General features: G+C 43.0%; 1 protein-coding gene across 4 annotated transcripts in view; it reads right to left on the reverse strand.

Moving 5' to 3' along the window:
- Positions 1 to 17,286, reverse strand: part of sema6cb (semaphorin 6Cb) — a 183,779-nt gene that overhangs the window by 36,961 nt on the left and 129,532 nt on the right. For all 4 annotated transcript variants that reach the window (XM_030071594.1, XM_030071593.1, XM_030071591.1 and 1 more), the window contains one exon: positions 12,318 to 12,395. In XM_030071594.1, the coding sequence (XP_029927454.1) occupies positions 12,318 to 12,395 (78 nt within the window). The remainder of the gene's footprint in view (positions 1 to 12,317; positions 12,396 to 17,286) is intronic.

Consider the following 17,286-nt stretch of genomic DNA (forward strand, 5'->3'; position numbering starts at 1 on the left):
AGACGGACAGGTGTTTAGGTTCAGTTTTGGTGACACAGTATTAGGCGAAGTAGGCGTTACCGAAGGTGAATACATCGACTTCGGTGTGTTTGTCAGCTTGCGTAATGGACTGGAGAGAATCTTCAGTCAGTACAGCACATGTCTTCTGACACTGTGTGGAAACACCACTGCCATCATGCGTGAGGATGGACGGTTCGCTGTGGTCGACAGTCACTCACGCAGTAACACTGGCTTGTTACACCATGACGGTACAAGCGTGGTTCTGCATTTCGCGTGTCTCGACGACCTGCACCACTACATCTGTCGTTTGGCTGACAGTCTCAGTTCAAGGGAGAAGCTCTTTGAGCTGTGTGGTGTCACGGTCAGCACGGGTGCAAGTCCAGCGCGGTCTGGTGTGTCTGTGGAGAGTCTCATCACTGGGATGAGTGCTGCTCCAGCACCAGAGTCTAGTGTGGTCACTGAGGCTGGGAGAAAAAGCGAAGATTCTGCAGGCAGTTTTGCGCCTGAGTGTGGTCTTGGCGTAGCCGCAAGTCCGGCACTGTCTGGCATTTCTGTGTTGACGTTCTCCAGCGAGGTGAGCAGCAGTTCAGCGGCAGAACCAACAGTGACTGGTGGCAGAAAGCGTGTGATTTCTTCTAACATTTCTATGTCGAAGAAATTCAAGAGCTTTGATGTTAATGAGATCAATTTGGACGTCGAATTTGTGAGCGCGGTGAGAAAGAAAGAGTTGGTCTTCCGTCCCCTTGGCGTAGATGTTTGTCGTGCTTTATGCACAAAGTTAAATGTCGATTGCGTGAAGGTTGTTAGTCCGGTATCCACAGAGGTGGCATTGTTAGGTGTTCCTTGTAGCAAAGATAGGATTGTGGCTGATGGTAACTGCTTCTTCAGAGCCATCTCTCAGGCTGTGAGTGGTTCTCAGAAGCACCATCGTAGGATTAGGCTAGCTGTGTGTAAAGAGTTGGTGAGGAACGCGGATAGATATCAGAGTCTTTTAAGGAGTGAGTACTCCTCAGTGTTAGAGTACATTCAGCAGTCCAGGATGAGATGTGTTGGCAGTTGGGCCACCGAGGTGGAGATTCAGGCGACAGCGGATTGGTTAGCCGTTAGTGTGTTTACTTTTCATGATGGACGTTGGTTGAGGTATAGCTGCAGCAGTCAGTCTTTGTCTACAGAGTGTATTTACATAGAGAATATCAGGGGGCGGCATTTTGAGAATGTTTTTTGTGTGTGTAAGCCTGGACTGCAGAGTTGTTACAGGTACTGTAAAGTTAGTGAAGTCACAGGTTACAATGTAAGGTCTAGAAGGATGGATGTTGTGGTTGTAGATAGTGACAACACAGCAGTTGGATGTAGTAGTGTAGTAGGTGTAGAGGATAGTGACAAGGTTGTGGAGGCTGCTAGTGAGGTAGTGTCAGGTAGAAAGTCTCTGTCCATGTATCTGAGGCGTAAACAGAGGGAGCAGGAAAAGTTGAATATGTCACTTAGGGAGAAACGGCTTTTAAGGATTAGGAAGATATATAAGGAAAATGTGTTGTTCAGGGAGAAGGCAAAGTTGTTGAGTGTAGAAAAGTATTGTAAGAATTTGCCCCACAGAGAGAGGGTTAAAGAGATGAGTATTAGTAAATACAGAGACAGCATTGAGCATAGGGAGATAGTTAAGGCCAAGAGTGTGGGCAAATATAGGGATAGCATTGAGCACAGGGAGAAAGTTATAGAAAGGAGTAAGAGTAAGTATCATGGTAGTGTAGAGCATAAGCAGAAAGTTATTTCTGGTGTGAGGTTGAGCAGGAAGCAGAAGGTGGAGAAGGCAGCAGATTTTGCTTTTGTTATGGATCGGTTTTTGGCAAAGGTCAGAGATGGACCAGATTTTGTGTGCTGTGTTTGTCATAGGTTGTTTTTTAGATTTCAGGTGCTGATTTGTGCAAGGGAAGTTTATAGGCGAAGTTCAGTGACAGCTGCTATTGCAGATAGGTGTATAGGCGAGCATTATTTGCATAGGTGTAATAAGGAGTGTGTTGTGCCTTGTTCGTTGGTGTCATCGCGTGGTCAGCTGTGGATTTGTTTCACGTGTCATGGTAAGCTTAGCAGAGGTGAGATGCCGGCTGAATGCTGGGTTAACAACTTGGAGCTGGATCCCATTCCATCTGAACTGGGATGTCTGAATAGTTTAGAGCAGCATTTGATAGCTTTGCATATTCCGTTTATGAAAATGTTGGCACTGCCTAAAGGGGGGCAGAATGGAGTACATGGACCAGTGACATGTGTTCCAGCCAACATTGTTCAGACGACTAATGTGTTGCCGCGTTCCAGTATGGAAGGGTCTCTGCTTCAGGTTAAGCTGAAGCGGAAACTCACCTATAAAGGATATTACGAGTACCAGTTTGTGGATACGTTGCGTGTAAGACAGGCGCTAGAATATTTGAAGAGGACTAATTTTCATTATAGGGATATAGAGTTTAATGAGCACTGGGTCAATGAGTTTGTTAGGGAGGAAGATAGGGACAAGGAAGAGGCCGAGTCAGGCAGTGAGGATGAAGCTGAGGGTAGGTCACGTCAGGTTACGGTTCAGTCTGAAATGTGTGATCTAGCAGAATCAGCAGACATAGGACAGGATGAACTGTTACATGACAGACAACAGCACTGCATGTTTCAGGACACTTGTCTTATGCCTGTTGATATTGGTCAGGAAGCTTTAGATCAGTATTTTAAGGATATTTTGAACATTGCGCCTGCAGAAGGGAATAGTCCAGTAAGAATGCTTTCTGACCACACGAATGAGGCAAAGTGTTTCCCTGTGTTGTTCCCTGTGGGTGATAAGACCTTCCATGACGGACGGTCTCATCACTTGACGTTGTCGCGTTATCTTAATAACCGGATTATGCATGCTGACGGTCGTTTTGCGCGGAACGTCGAGTACATATTTTTTGCGCAGTACATGTCAGAGTTGGACAGGGTTGTGTCCAGTGTTTCCGTCGCTTTGCGTAAGGGCAAAGGAGGTCAGAGGCCTCAACGCATTACTGAGGACATGTTAACGGATGCGGACGCCTTGAAGCAGTTGTTGGCGTGTGATGACGGGTTTAGGTTTCTTAAACCCATTAGAGGAACTCCAGCCTTTTGGCAGTCTGTCCAGAAGGACGTGATGGCTTGCGTGCGTCAATTGGGTATTCCGACGTGGTTTTGTTCGTTTTCGTCTGCGGATATGCGCTGGCAGAATCTCCTGACCAGCATCCTGAAACAGGAAGGCAGATCGCAGACGGTAGAGGATTTGGAGTGGGCTGACAGGTGCGAGTTGCTGCGTCGTAATCCGGTCACCGCGGCGAGGATGTTTGACTACAGGTGGCACTGTTTTCTGAAAGAGGTTCTCATGTCTCCCTGTCAACCTATCGGCAAAATAATCGATTACTTTTATAGGGTAGAATATCAACAAAGAGGCTCACCACATGTACACTGTTTGTTTTGGATCGAGGGTGCTCCCCAAATTGATAGAAACACAGATGAGGAAGTGGTAAAATTTATTGACCGTTACGTTACATGTGAGCTACCCTCAGATGATGACACACTATTGGACACGGTGTCATCTGTTCAAACGCATTCCAAACGACATTCAAAGTCGTGTAGAAAACACAAAACGACATGTCGTTTCAATTTCCCAAAACCTGTTTCTGCGCGGACATTCATTTGTAGAATGTTAGAATGCAAGTGCGATAAGAAAAAGACAGCGGAGACCGAACCTGGTTCAGAAAACAGGCCGGTCTGTAAGTGTTTTGAGGATAGGGATAAGATGCCAGAAAACGTTGCGCAGGCTATTCTAACAGCTGTTAAGAGAGCTGTAGAAAGTGATGTGCCTCCTGTTAGTGTAGAGGACTTGTTTTGTGCTTTAGGAATAAATCAGGAAATCTTCGAGTTGGCTTATAGGCGTTTAGAGAAGAGGCATAAGGTTGTGTATAGGAGAGGGGTGAACGAGGTTTGGGTCAATCAGTATAATAAGCAGTTGTTGAAGTGCTGGAACGCTAACATGGACATTAGCTTTGTCACCGACGCCTACGCAGTAGTAATATACATACTATCGTATATTACGAAAGCAGAGAGAGAAATTGGCCTATTATTGACTAATGCCCAAAAAGAAGCCAAAACACAAGGGAATCTCTCTGCTAAAGAAGCCCTGCGGAAGCTGGGCAGTGTATATTTACACAACAGAGATGTTTGTGCGCAGGAGGCGGTGTATAGGCTAACGAACATGCACCTGAAGGAGTGTTCCAGGAAGGTTGTGTTTGTGCCGACAGGGAGCAGGATAGTTAGGATGAGTTTGCCCCTTAGTGTTTTGAGGCAGAAGGCGGCCTCCGGTGATCTTGGGGAGGATGAGATGTGGATGACAGGCATAGTGGATAGGTATAAGAATAGGCCTAACAGCGATGTCTTTGCAAACATGTGTATGGCTACCTTTGCATCTGAGTATCGTGTTCTCAGCAAAAATGAAAAGTCTAAGGACAGAATTCAATTGAACAATGATTTGGGATTCATTCTGAGGAGAACACGCACTCAGTTTGCAGTGGTGCGGTACATGCGTTTCAGTTTGGATAGACAGGAAGAGGCACATTTTCAGAGCCTGCTGCAGTTGTTTCTTCCTTATAGAACTGACTCAGACCTCAAACCTGCAGGCTTTGAGCTGTTTGAGCAGTTCTATAACGATGGCCAGGTGACGTTTAGCGACGGGTCTGTGCATTCGGTTTGCGATGTCGTCGGCGAGAATAGGGCCAGGTTTGAGGTCAATTGTCCTCACCTTGAGTTAGCTCAGGAGATAGCTGCGCAGAACAACGGGGTAGATGAAGATGTTTGGGGTGAGCTGTGTCCTGAACAGGAAACGGAACGCCTAGAAGGTTTAGAGGAGCAGAGGCAGCAGCGGGAAGCTGAGATAGCTGAGGAACAGTTAGTTGAAGCGATGGAGAATGTTCCAGATTTGATTGTTGGTGGCAGACAGGTAGCGCAGGTGGAGAGAAACAGGTCCATGTTGTCTAGAAGTGACGGTTTGGCGCTTATTAGGTCTCTGAATGAGACACAGCTGGCTGTTTTTTATAAAGTGAGACAGTGGTGTTTGCAGAAGGTGATGGGTAAAAACCCAGAGCCTCTGCGTGTATTTGTCACAGGTGGCGCAGGAACGGGGAAAAGTCATTTGATTAGGGCTATTGAGTATGAGGCAGGGAGGCTGCTGTCAACACTTTGTGATCAACCAGACGATATCTGTGTTTTGTTAACTGCTCCTACTGGCATAGCTGCATACAATTTGAATGCAGCAACAATTCATCATACATTGAGTATTGGCAAACAGGCTAGTTTACCTTACACCCCTCTGGGTGAAGATAAACTAAACTCTTTGCGAGCTAAATTGAGTCAGGTCCAAATTTTAATTATTGATGAAATCAGTATGGTTGATCACAACGTGTTGGCTTATGTGCATGGTAGATTGAGGCAGGTGAAGCAGACAGGCGACTTTTCCCCGTTCGGTAATGTTAGTGTGATAGCTGTCGGAGACTTCTATCAGTTGCCTCCTGTTAAAGGGAAGCCTCTGTATAGTAGTCCTGTTGGTGTGGACCTGTGGTGCAATTTCAGCATCGTGGAGCTGAAAAAGATAGTTAGGCAGAAGGATAGTGTTTTTGCTGAGTTGCTTAATAGGTTAAGAGTGCGTTCCAGGGCCACCCCAATGTTAAATAGCGATGTTGAAATGCTGAAGATGCGCGAGACCGGCGAGGTGAGCTCAGCCTTGCATATCTTTGCGACGAATAGGCAAGTAAGTGAGCACAACCTAAATTATCTGTTTGACTGTTGTCCTGATTATGTCACCGTTGAAGCGCAAGACTTCGTGAATAACAGGACAACAGGGAATTTGGAACGGATGCCCGGGCATCACGGCGTTGCGGCGGACACGTCTTTACCGGAGACTCTGTGTTTAGCGAGGAACGCGCGAGTGATGTTGTGTAAGAACGTGGATGTTGCGGACGGCCTGGTCAATGGAGCATGTGGCACGGTTACTCAGTTAGTTTTTGGAGAGGATTCCACGTTTCCTCTCACTGTGTATGTTAGATTTGATGATGAGAATATTGGTTCAGATAGGAGGAAAAAACGTGCACATGCAGCAGTAGAATGCCTGCAGTCTACTGCCATTGATCCAGAGACGGAAAGAGCCACTAAACGCGGCGGTGTGCGTCGTCAGTTTCCTCTAAGGTTAGCGTGGGCTTGCACTGTTCACAAAGTGCAAGGACTCACTGTGGACGAGGCCGTAGTGTCATTGAAGAGGGTGTTTGCACCGGGGCAGGCATATGTAGCGCTGAGTCGTGTTAGGGCCTTGTCTGGACTGATCATCCAGGATTTTACAGAGAAGGTAATTTACTGCAAGGACGCCATAAAGGAGGCCTTGGATAGCATGCCTCCATTTTTGATTGAACAGCCAAAGCCTTCATTAAATACACACAGTTTCTCTGTGTATTTAATGAACGTTCAAAATTTAAGTCGCCACTTGGTAGATTTGGTGTCTTGCACGCAGCATTTACAGCTTACCTGTATTGCTGTGACAGAAACGTGGCTCACTGCACAGTCTTCATTAGACTGTGTCCAAATTGAAGGTTACACTTTCCACAGTCGTCCTCGTGGCTTGTGTTACAGCAGCAGTAATCCCAAATTGATAGAGCTAAAGAACCTAGAACATGGTGGAGTTGGTTTGTATAGTGTAGACAATTTGGACTGTAACATTCTGCAGGTGCCCGATTTGAATCTGGAGTGTTTGGTGTGCCTGTGTAACAAATTCAACATATTGTTGGTAGTAATATATCGTCCACCATGTTATCCAAATTTTTTATTCAAACAAAATCTGGGGAGGTTACTTGATTGGTTACATCCAATCAGTAACACAATTGTAATAATGGGTGATTTCAATGAGAACATTTTAAAAACATCATCAATTTCCAAATTTATGGGTGAAAAAGGTTTTAGTCAGCATGTGACACAAGAGACTACAGAGAAGGGGACACTAATTGATCATGTTTATGTTAAAACAACACGGTATAATGTCGAATGTGCAGTCATGCCCACGTATTTTAGTGATCATGAAGGTGTTTTGTGTAGTTTTATTGTTAAAGATGATCAGGGGTTAGTTGTTGACTTCGAGGAGGTAGAGGGCCTCTTCGAGTCAGACTTGGTTTTAGATGAGGATTAGGTTGTTGTGTTTGGCAAAGGAGGCAAACAATGAATTCACACGACCGGTGTAAATTCATTGTTTGATGAGTCAAACGGAGCTACATTGCAGTGTCCCGGTGCAAATGTTAGTGTTGTCGTGTTTGTGTGTTGGCATAGGTCAGGTTTATGTGTGGAAAGAGGAAACTGACTTGTAGTGTGTTGTGCTGTTCATGGTGTGTACATTGGCTACCACTGTGAATGTTTTTTTATAAGTGTAGAGCCTGTCCCACTGTAATTCTATAGTTTTTATTTATTGTACCTATTTATAGTATTTATATCATGTATTTATTATTGGGTTTTTAGATTGTGTTATTTATTGTATTTATTTGTAGTATTTATATTGTATTTATTATTGCGATTTTAGATAATGTATTTATTATATGGAATTGATTATCTTGAGATTTTAGAGTAAGCAAATCATGTGCTTCAGGTGGAATTAGAGAAGGTTTAGTTGTGGTGTGGTGTGGTGTGTGTCACAGGTGTTAGGAAGTATGGACGTGTTAGTCTCTGTTTGCCACATTTTAGCTGTTGGTCTATGTTCAAAGATTAAATGTATATCTATCCAATGATTAAATGTGTATCTGTTTAAAGTTTAAATGTATATAGTTCTGCATGTTTGAGTTCATGTCACCTTCATGTGTACTGTCTGTATGCAAGACATTCACTTCCAATACTGAAGTGTTCTGTCTGGCGTGCATGAACTCAGAGCAAATCTGTTGTGGCACAACAAGGCACAGACTCCCCATTCTGTACGCCTTAGCTGCCAAAACAGGACAGTTAATTTAAAAAATAAAATTAAAAAAAAAAAATAAAAATTAAAAAAAAAAAAAAAAAAAAAAAAACATGTTTGCCTCAAAATGTTGTCTTTGTTTCCTCTGAGGGGAGCTTCCTGATTGAAGATGCTACTGTGGTGCAGCGTCCCCAACCTCCCTACCCCCAAGTGATGGTGATGTGGCCTTGTACCAAGTGGGATCGTGAGACAGAGACATTACATGTGGTGTTTTGATGATTACATTCATTTTCAGTAACTGACATATTTTCAACGAAATTGGATTGAAAAATAAATTATATATTGTTAAGCACAAAATGTTGTCTGTGATATTTTATAAATGAAGGTGGTTTCTATATGGTGTGGAAAAACAAGTAGTAATTCGGTAGTAAGTAGTAATAGTAGTCCTGCTTTACTGTGTTACACAATATTTTATAACTACATGAAGGGCTGTATGTATAAATTTTAATTGATAAACACAGTATATTAATGACATGGATGAAGACATAATTTGTAAACATGAGGAAATTATACAACATTGACTTTATTAAGAAGTAAGAGGTGACAAACAGAAACTTCTAATCTATAACTAGTATTCCCTCAGTAACATGTTACCCTTCCTGATGTTGATAGCTTTCTGTAATTTCCTACTGAATCTTTCAGAGGGATTTATTCTTAAGGACTTGTACTGGAAATGTGTGAATGTGATCTAACCCTGCAGCTCACTCAGTTGGGTTTGAAGAAATGATAATGAAATTAACTTAAAGCTTGTAAGATCACCTTTGAAGTGTTTTCATTTTGAAAATGTTGTACTTCACATTTGAGAGTCTGTTGCAGGAGTCACCAACCCAGTCCTCAAGGGCCCCCTGACCTGCAGGTTTTGGTTTCAGCTCTGCTCTTTCACACCTGATCCATTTAAGGGCTTCATGCTGATTGGTTGAGGCAGATCTACCTGAACAGGGCATGAAGGAAGATGCATGGGCCTTAATTGAGTCAGGTGTGCAAGAGCAGAGCTGAAACCAAAACCTGCGGGACAGGGTGCCCTTGAGGACCGAGTTGGTGACCCCTGGTCTGTAGCATGATCCATGAAGCCTGGTCAATGGCATGACATCTTCAGCCTTTCATTTTTAGGCCCTCGCCCTCCATCGGAGAGAGGGCTTATTGTTTTTGTACCGTTTCTTCTTATTATTATTTATACGTCACTTTAACGCTTAATTTGACCCCCTAAACATGTTCAGAAACTCACCAAATTTGGCACACCCCCCAGGTCTGGCGAAAAATTCGATAAAATGTCAACTCAGACCCCCAAAGTGAAAAAACGGGCTCTCTAGCGCCACCTAGGCGCCTCCGAGGCGGTAAATCGCGGCGGCTCAAAAAGCTAATAGATGAAAGAGGATACAGTGCTGAACAAAAGTTGCTACAAACTTCGTCATTTCTCGTTTAGTTTTTAAATTATAAGCCCTCGAAGTCGGCAACGCCGACTTTGAGGGCGTCGTTTTTTCCATGGAGTTTGGCGTGAATAGGCGCACACTTGGCGCTAATTAGGCCCCTGGCGTCTAAAGTAAACGTCGCATGGCTTCGAAAATTATGCCACACGAAAGAGGACGAAAATTCCTACAAAAATATGAAATTAATTTTTAAATTGGAACAAGTTTGTGGCCGCTGTCAAGACTTTTCGACCATTTTGGACCCTGGTGTCCTCTCCTCTGCACTCTGCCCGGTCATGTGACTCACTCTAGGCAACGGACAGTTCCGCAATACACACCCATTATAAACCGTCAGCGGGAGCAGAGAAAACAGTCAAACTAAAACTGCCATAATTCAAAAACGGTAAAAGACAGCAAAATCGTGTAAATACAAGATTTATAGAGCCGAGTCTTGTGTCTCGTTTAAACTTTGAATAAAGTCTGTAACTCAAAGGATGTCTGAGCAGCATTACCTCAAACGGGTGTGGGTTTTTATCGATTACTCCATTGGATTGAATGTGGATTTCTCTGTCTGCCTGCATTTTGGGCTGATCATGACACAGCTGCCAGTACTCATGTATTAGCGCAGTACTCATGTCAGTCACACACTAGGACATCCTGGGCCCTTCAAAATAAAAGCCCAAAACTCTTTCCAACTGAAAGCACAGAAAAATACCCTTACAAATGGGAAAAATGGATGAATTGTCTGCGCTTCAATGACACAAACATCGTGGCACACCGGCACCGGTGCGAGGGCCCCCCAACGCTGCTTGCAGCTTTAATTGGTCTTTTTTTTTGTTTTATTCAATGACTGACTACACTCTGCACCCAACGCGGAGCCAAGAAGTCAAGAAGGTTTGATTTCCAAGCGATGGTGTGTGTAAAACGTTTGCCACTTATGAATAAACAAGATGAATGCGTGTTGTGGGTCGCAGTCGGGGGCGCCGGCGTTCCAGCGAAATTCGCCGCGGCCGATATCCATCACGTTGACGTCGCCGCCGCGTCAAATTTCTAGATTAGCTATCGATGATCAGGAGCGCACGGAGCCGGTTTCTACGAAGTTAACAACCCGAGCCCGACGTGCGGCCGCAGATATGAAAACTGTCGCTGCTCCGGCTCGGCTGCACGTTATCGACGGAGTTACAAATCTGTCTGCCGTGACGGTGAGTTAGAGCACTAATAATGTCTTTATACAGCGCTGTCCAACCACACGCCACGCAGAGCCAAGACGTGCAGCTTCTCATTCCAACCAAACTCTCCAGCAGCTCATAGCACTAAATAACAAAACTCCAACCAGAGAGAGAGAGAGAGAGAGAGAGAGAGAGAGAGGGAGAGAGAGAGAGTTAATTAGAATTCCTTGACTATGTGATGTTTCCATAATAACAAAATATAGTCACATTTCATATGCATCAACATGTGTAAATCATCATTAGTAATATTAGTAATATTGCTGTTTTTTTTTTTTTTTTTTAAATATCATCTGTAGCCTATGTGTTCATTTCCTTTTCAATGTGTTTTGTTTACACTGTAAAGAATTTATGAATTTTGAACCTATGGAATGTATTTGTTTTGCTTTTGTTTATTTTATTGATTGATGCTTTGGCAACTGTGTTTTTTTTTTTGTTTGTTTGTTTTTTTCAAACATGCATGCCAATAAAGCAAATTTGAATTTGAGAGAGAGAGGGAGAGAGAGAGAGAGAGAGAGAGAGAGAGGAGCTGAATACTGAAATCAGCTGCTGCCGTGTTTTGGTTGGAAAAAAAAAAAAAAAAAAAAAAAGCCCTTTGTACTCTTGTTCCTCCACAGCACATGATTGGATGATTGGAGACAATTGTCTTAACATAAAATTTTGTTTTTCCTGAATGTGAACTCACTGAAGACTCAACAATAAACTCGTGCAAGACAACAAAAAAAAAAAAAGCCCTTGGCGGTGACTCAGCAGCGTGGGAGCGCAGACATGCTGCTGTCACTTTTTATTCTGACATCGTGCGCTCTACTCTGTGCGGTTAAGGACCTTAATGGTTTGCACTAAGCCTTAAATTCGATTTGTTGACATGTCGCAACCCAGACGCCATCAGGGTGGTGCGAATGTACTGATCTCCACACATGGAGGACTTTTATTTTGAAAGAAAAACAGGCGCAGCGGCATTAGAATCCTCAATATGCACGAGGGCTGGTATCTGATAAATAAATCTGATAAATTCAGATTTATGCTTTCAATTAATGCAAAAAAAAGAGAGAGATTTTGACAATGTACGTAATAATGTTACAAAGCCCAACAATTGCATGCATTTGCCCAGAACAGCACGCATGAATCCCCAGTCACATGATCACGCCCGCTAACACTGCCAGCAGGTAGTAGTTGGAGTTACTGAAAAACAAGAAAAATCTAGATTAAACTTGTAAATTGTGAAAAGTTTGGGGGAAAAAAAAATTCTTCATATTGCCCAGTACTAATATGCAGGACTAGGTTTCGACTATAGTATATTTTTTTCACTTTGAAAAATGTATGAGGCTTTTTAAAATTTAAATCAAGTTTTTTTTTTTTTTTTTTATGTGAGTCAATACACCAATATGAACTTGTGTCCTCATTATTTGAGGGTGTTATATTAAGATAAATGTGCACACCGGCCGCTGACGCTCGACCCTCGAGTAACTTTTGAAGTGAAAAGCGCCGACTGGACGCAGGGTCACATCTGTTTGCTGTTTTCCATGAAAAAGTTGTGGCAGTTTTTTTCTCCCACTGTCCTTGAGGAAAAACACAGTTGTCTGCAAACTGGTTAAAGAGAAAATACCTCAGCGATTCATGATGTCACTGACTGTGTGTGTGTGTGTGTGTGTTGTGTGCATGACTTACTTGAAGCCAGGTGACACCGTGGCGCAGCTGCCCGACTTGAGCCAAACACAGTAAGGGTCCCGTGAAGACAGACAGCTCCTGCACAACAGAGAGACACACACACACACACACACACACACACTTTGAGTGAAAAGAGAGGCATGGAGAGCGCTGTGTGTGAAGAACGCAGTGCCAGATGTTCGCTGGGTGACGAGGCTCCGCGCCACCACCAGCCTAACAGCACCCATCATGCTCCTCAACACCGCCACGGCCCGTCGCCTTGACTACAGACAGAACGGGGAGGGGGCACGTCTCTCGCCGGGTGAAATCCACAGGACTGCAGCTTCAGTGTTCAAGAGGCAAAGTCATGCCAGTCAGGAAAAGAAAACAACACATTTCAATCTTCTGCACTAACTGCAGCCACTACGATGCTATGAAAAATGATTACATACAAAACACGTTTCTTATTTCTTAACACAGAGCACAACGCAGATAGCACAGGCTATTATTTTGAAAATGTAATCTAAAATGTAATGTAATGTAATGAAAATGTAATCCCCCCTGTCTTATCTATTTACTCTCTATTGCACACATTATTATTTAGCTCTTGTTTTTTAGCACTAGTTATATAGATTATATTGCACTAGTTATATAGACTATATTTTAATTATTTAAACTGCCCCACAATTCCATCTCTGTTGTAATCCGGAAGCCAAGCAACGACATTTCGTTGCCAAAATCTCACTGCTGTGTTTTTTTTTTTTTGTGCAATGACAATAAAGAAAGTCGAAGTCGAAGTCTAAATTTTAAAAGGTGCATTAGATAGATAGATAGATAGATAGATAGATACTTTATTCATCCCGAAGGAAATTCACAGTTTTCAACAGTATCCACAGATTACAAGATTAAATAAATAAAAAAAAATAAAGAATAAAAGATGACACTAGAGATCTAAGTACCCAATGTGTAAAAAACCGTGTGCATAGATGTATACAATGCGCATAGATGTGGGCAATGTGCAAATTTACAGTGTAAACAGATGATAAATAGCAGCAAGCGATATATACACTATAATATACTGTATATATACACATTATGCAAAATTGAGCATCGATCGCAGAGATGATGAGCAGTTTATCTGAGAGTCAGGCTGATACTGAGAGCCAAGTAGACTCAACTATCAAATCTGATGATTATTCCATGTTTTTGTTGTTGTTTTTTTTTGTCAGCTGACTCTGAAGCATCCTCACCTTATGGCACCCTTGACCTAAACTACACTATCTTACACCAATTTTTCATGCCATCCCATAATCTGCTTTACATGCAAATGAACCACAATGATGTCACGAGACTAGAGAACATACTACACTTAAATAGATTGCTGCTCCACAGTCATTTATGATATAAATCCTCGTATATTGGCAAGGTAACGCCATCTAAATCGATGTCATTTTATAACAAGCGAGCTATTGCATAAGCGGTGTTTCTATTTATGGATAAAACACGCATTAAGCTTCGTTTGTGGATGAATGTCGAGTCGCTTGCTGACTAGGAAGCAGAGCATCCTCGTGTTCCTGTATTGTGTGATTAAGCCGGGGAGGTGGTGAGCTGAGATCACACTCACATTAATTCAGAATTAATTGTATTAGCTGGAAGTTCTGCATGTGAGCACCACTTTGCAGATTTGGAGCTGTGCAGAGGAAATGCTATCCTTCCTTTAAAATTAATTAGATGTAGCCTATACTGTATCAGCGCCCCAAATGCACCATAGGACTGGGAAAAAAAAAAAAAAAAATCTGTACTTGTCATTTTTCCCCTGAGTTGAACATTGTGAGGGGATTTAAAAAGTGAGCATGTCTTGTCGTCGTGTGTGTGTGTGTCTCTCCTGCAGGCCTGAGTCAGGAGCGCTGCAGGTCACTTACTATCTAGTCAGCTATTCTTACCGCTCTCAGCACCGTCCACACAAACTGTACTCATATGTCGTGAATTACCTAATCTAATTTTACCACTGTGGTGTCAGCAGTCAGCAGATGAGTCAATCACCCGCTCCTACTCATGTCTCCATTGTGATTTAGTGAGTAACGGGGCTGGGCGGACTCGGAGCTGTTTACCTCCTACCTCTCAGGCCGTCAGCATTAGCCACAATCAATAGCTGTTAGTCACAATCGCTGTGTACTCCGGTCTTCCACTTTGGAGACCCACACATTTATGCTTTGTAAATTTAACTCTACAATTGATCTGCTGTCTGTCCCTCTGTCTAATATTGGACTGAAATGTGCAGTTTGCCGTCCTGCGCTCTGAATACGCCGCGTGATCCTGAAACTGAGAAATCGACGTCTTTTCCTCATTCCTGCAAAACGTAATCTTTGCAGGTGTGTAGTTGTTTTTTTTTTTAACACAATTAACGTAAGATATACAATTACAACATCGGATAACAAAAACAAGGTTGAGCTGCCGCCTGCCTGCAGTCAGTGCAGCAGCTCATCCACAAAGCATGGAGGATGTCGGAGGTATCAAGTCAAACCAAAACTATTTTCAGGACCAAAAGGAGTCAAAGTTTTAATGAGGAGCTTTGTGGCCTGAGACTGTTAACACGTATCCAAAGTGAGCGTGTGAGCATCACAGCGCCTTCACCTCGGTCTGCCAACATCTCCGAGAAATCTCAGTCAGAGCCGTGTTACTCTTGTACAACTGGGGGAGATCAAGATGGGAACTATTCCCCATGCCTTCCCTGCAGCATTAAGACATTTTGCATGTGATGTACAGAACGCATCACGTGAAAACACACCTGTTGTATCAGCCGACATCAGCAACAAAGAACATTCCCATTCCCTCCAAACTGGGACTCGAGAGATTCACCTTATTGATCCAAATTCTGCTGTTGGATATTAGTCCAGTAATTTGAGGCCAAAATTGGGGTCAACCTAGGACAAATTGCAAGAGAAGCAAACTCAACTGATTTTGTATCCTCAGTTTGTCCTGAGTGAGGGAAAAAGGTCCCAAGAAATCCCATTGGTGGAAAGTTTTGAAAATCACCTATATATAACCGTATAATACCAAAAAACACTGTTTTTAACACACAGGGGAAAGGGGTTCAACATTTTACTTTCAGATATCACTATAAAAATTTACAAGTTGATTACACACACAAAGACAAGAAAAAAAATCAATTACAAGTTCTTTGAATTATTCTGTTTACACATGCATATCACACATTATCTGATTTGATATGCGCTAATTGGAATAAATGCCAGAACAGAAATTTATACAGTGAATTAAAAGGTTACTATATGTATAGTAACCTTTTAATTCACTGTTTAAATATCTGTTCTGGCATTTATTCCTTATATTCCTTATTAGCACATATCAAATCAGATAATGTGTGATATGCATGTGTAAACAGAATAATTCAAAGAACTTGTAATTGACTTTTTTTCTTGTCTTTGTGTGTGTAATCAACTTGTGAATTTTTATAGTGATATCTGAAAGTAAAATTTGGAACCCCTTTCCCCTGTGTGTTAAAAACAGAGTTTTTTGGTATTATATGGTCATATAGAGGTGATTTTCAAAACTTTCCACCAATGGGATTCCTTGGGACTTTTTTTTCCCCTCACTCAGGACAAACTGAGGATACGAAATCAGTTGAGTTTGCTTCTCTTGCAATTTGTCCGAGGTTTTTTCATAAAATGACTGGACTATATGGGCATTTCCTATCCGACAGGAAGTGATGGAAGTGAAATCCAAACTGAATCTCTCACAGCAGTCACTGCTGCCCCATCCAGAGAAATCTGCAGTCACTGACATCAGGTCATTTGCCTCTATAAAGCATCACAGATCGGCCGGCTTGGCGAATGCGAGCACTTCACTGACATCCTGTTACACTGATGGACGGAGAGGTCCTGAAATTTCAAAGAGGCCGAGATGTGAAAAAGCCCTTTAGTGCAGCTTGAAGACCGCGCTCACACGTGGCTTTGTTTCTCAGCTGCCATCGTGTTTTTCGGAGTTAAAAAAAAAAAAGAGCAGCTGAGAGTGTATTTTGGAGCCGATGCTGAAGAACAGCCTGTGATGTCGGTGACACACTGCAGCCGTAATGGAGCTCTGCATCTTGGCTCGCTGCTAAAAAAAAAGTGGCTGATGTCACCAGCCATTTTTCTGAAAAGCTGAACTTGCTCCTGCTGAACAACAACAACAACATTACTACTACTACCACTGCTATTAATAGAGATAATAACGGCGGCAGTTCTTTTTGCGAGTCTTTTTTAGCGTTTTGGAGTATTCTGAGCGTTAAACAGCTGCCTCGCTCGGGATTCAATGTAAATATAGAAGGTGGCAGCTGAGGAAAACACAGTGTGTACGAGCACAGCCTACAGTCAGGATCTAACTAGCCATGAAGTCTGCAGCTCTCTCCATCCTGCCTCTCTCCTGCTCTCTCTCCGTGACACCAAGTGCATCTCTGTCACTGCACTTATTTCCAGTTCTGTGACAGGGCTGAAATGACAGACCAGCGGGTGTCCAACCTCTGCACTAGAGCATTCTGGGAAAGGAGGTCAGCCGTGCCCAATATGATTTGGAGGACAGAGAGAGAGAGAGAGAGAGAGAGAGAGGAGATGTGCAGCAAAGTCTGCATGTTTAATTGTGCATGTGTGTGCAATATATACAGATAATATACGAGTGTGTGCGTAGGCGTCCCCGGTGTCTCTTTAAAACTTCAGACTCTCTCAGACTTCCCTGCTGTCTTCCTGCTCATATTCTGTCACGCTGTGATGCGCACAGAGGTGTGTATCTTCGCCTGCAGCCACGCGGTGTAAGGAACATCCATTAGTTGCTGAGGGCAGGTGGGATCTGTCCCGCCTCACAGGCCGAGGGCTCATAACTTCCAGTTGTCAGTTAGCCAACATCCTGGGAATACCACCTTCTCAGTCTGTGGGAAAGAGGTTTCAGAGCATATGACACTGCTGCTGCACTCGAAAAAAACACAATGGCAAACTGT

The sequence above is a fragment of the Myripristis murdjan genome, chromosome 16, assembly GCF_902150065.1.
Source record: "Myripristis murdjan chromosome 16, fMyrMur1.1, whole genome shotgun sequence".
Lineage (NCBI taxonomy): Eukaryota > Metazoa > Chordata > Actinopteri > Holocentriformes > Holocentridae > Myripristis > Myripristis murdjan.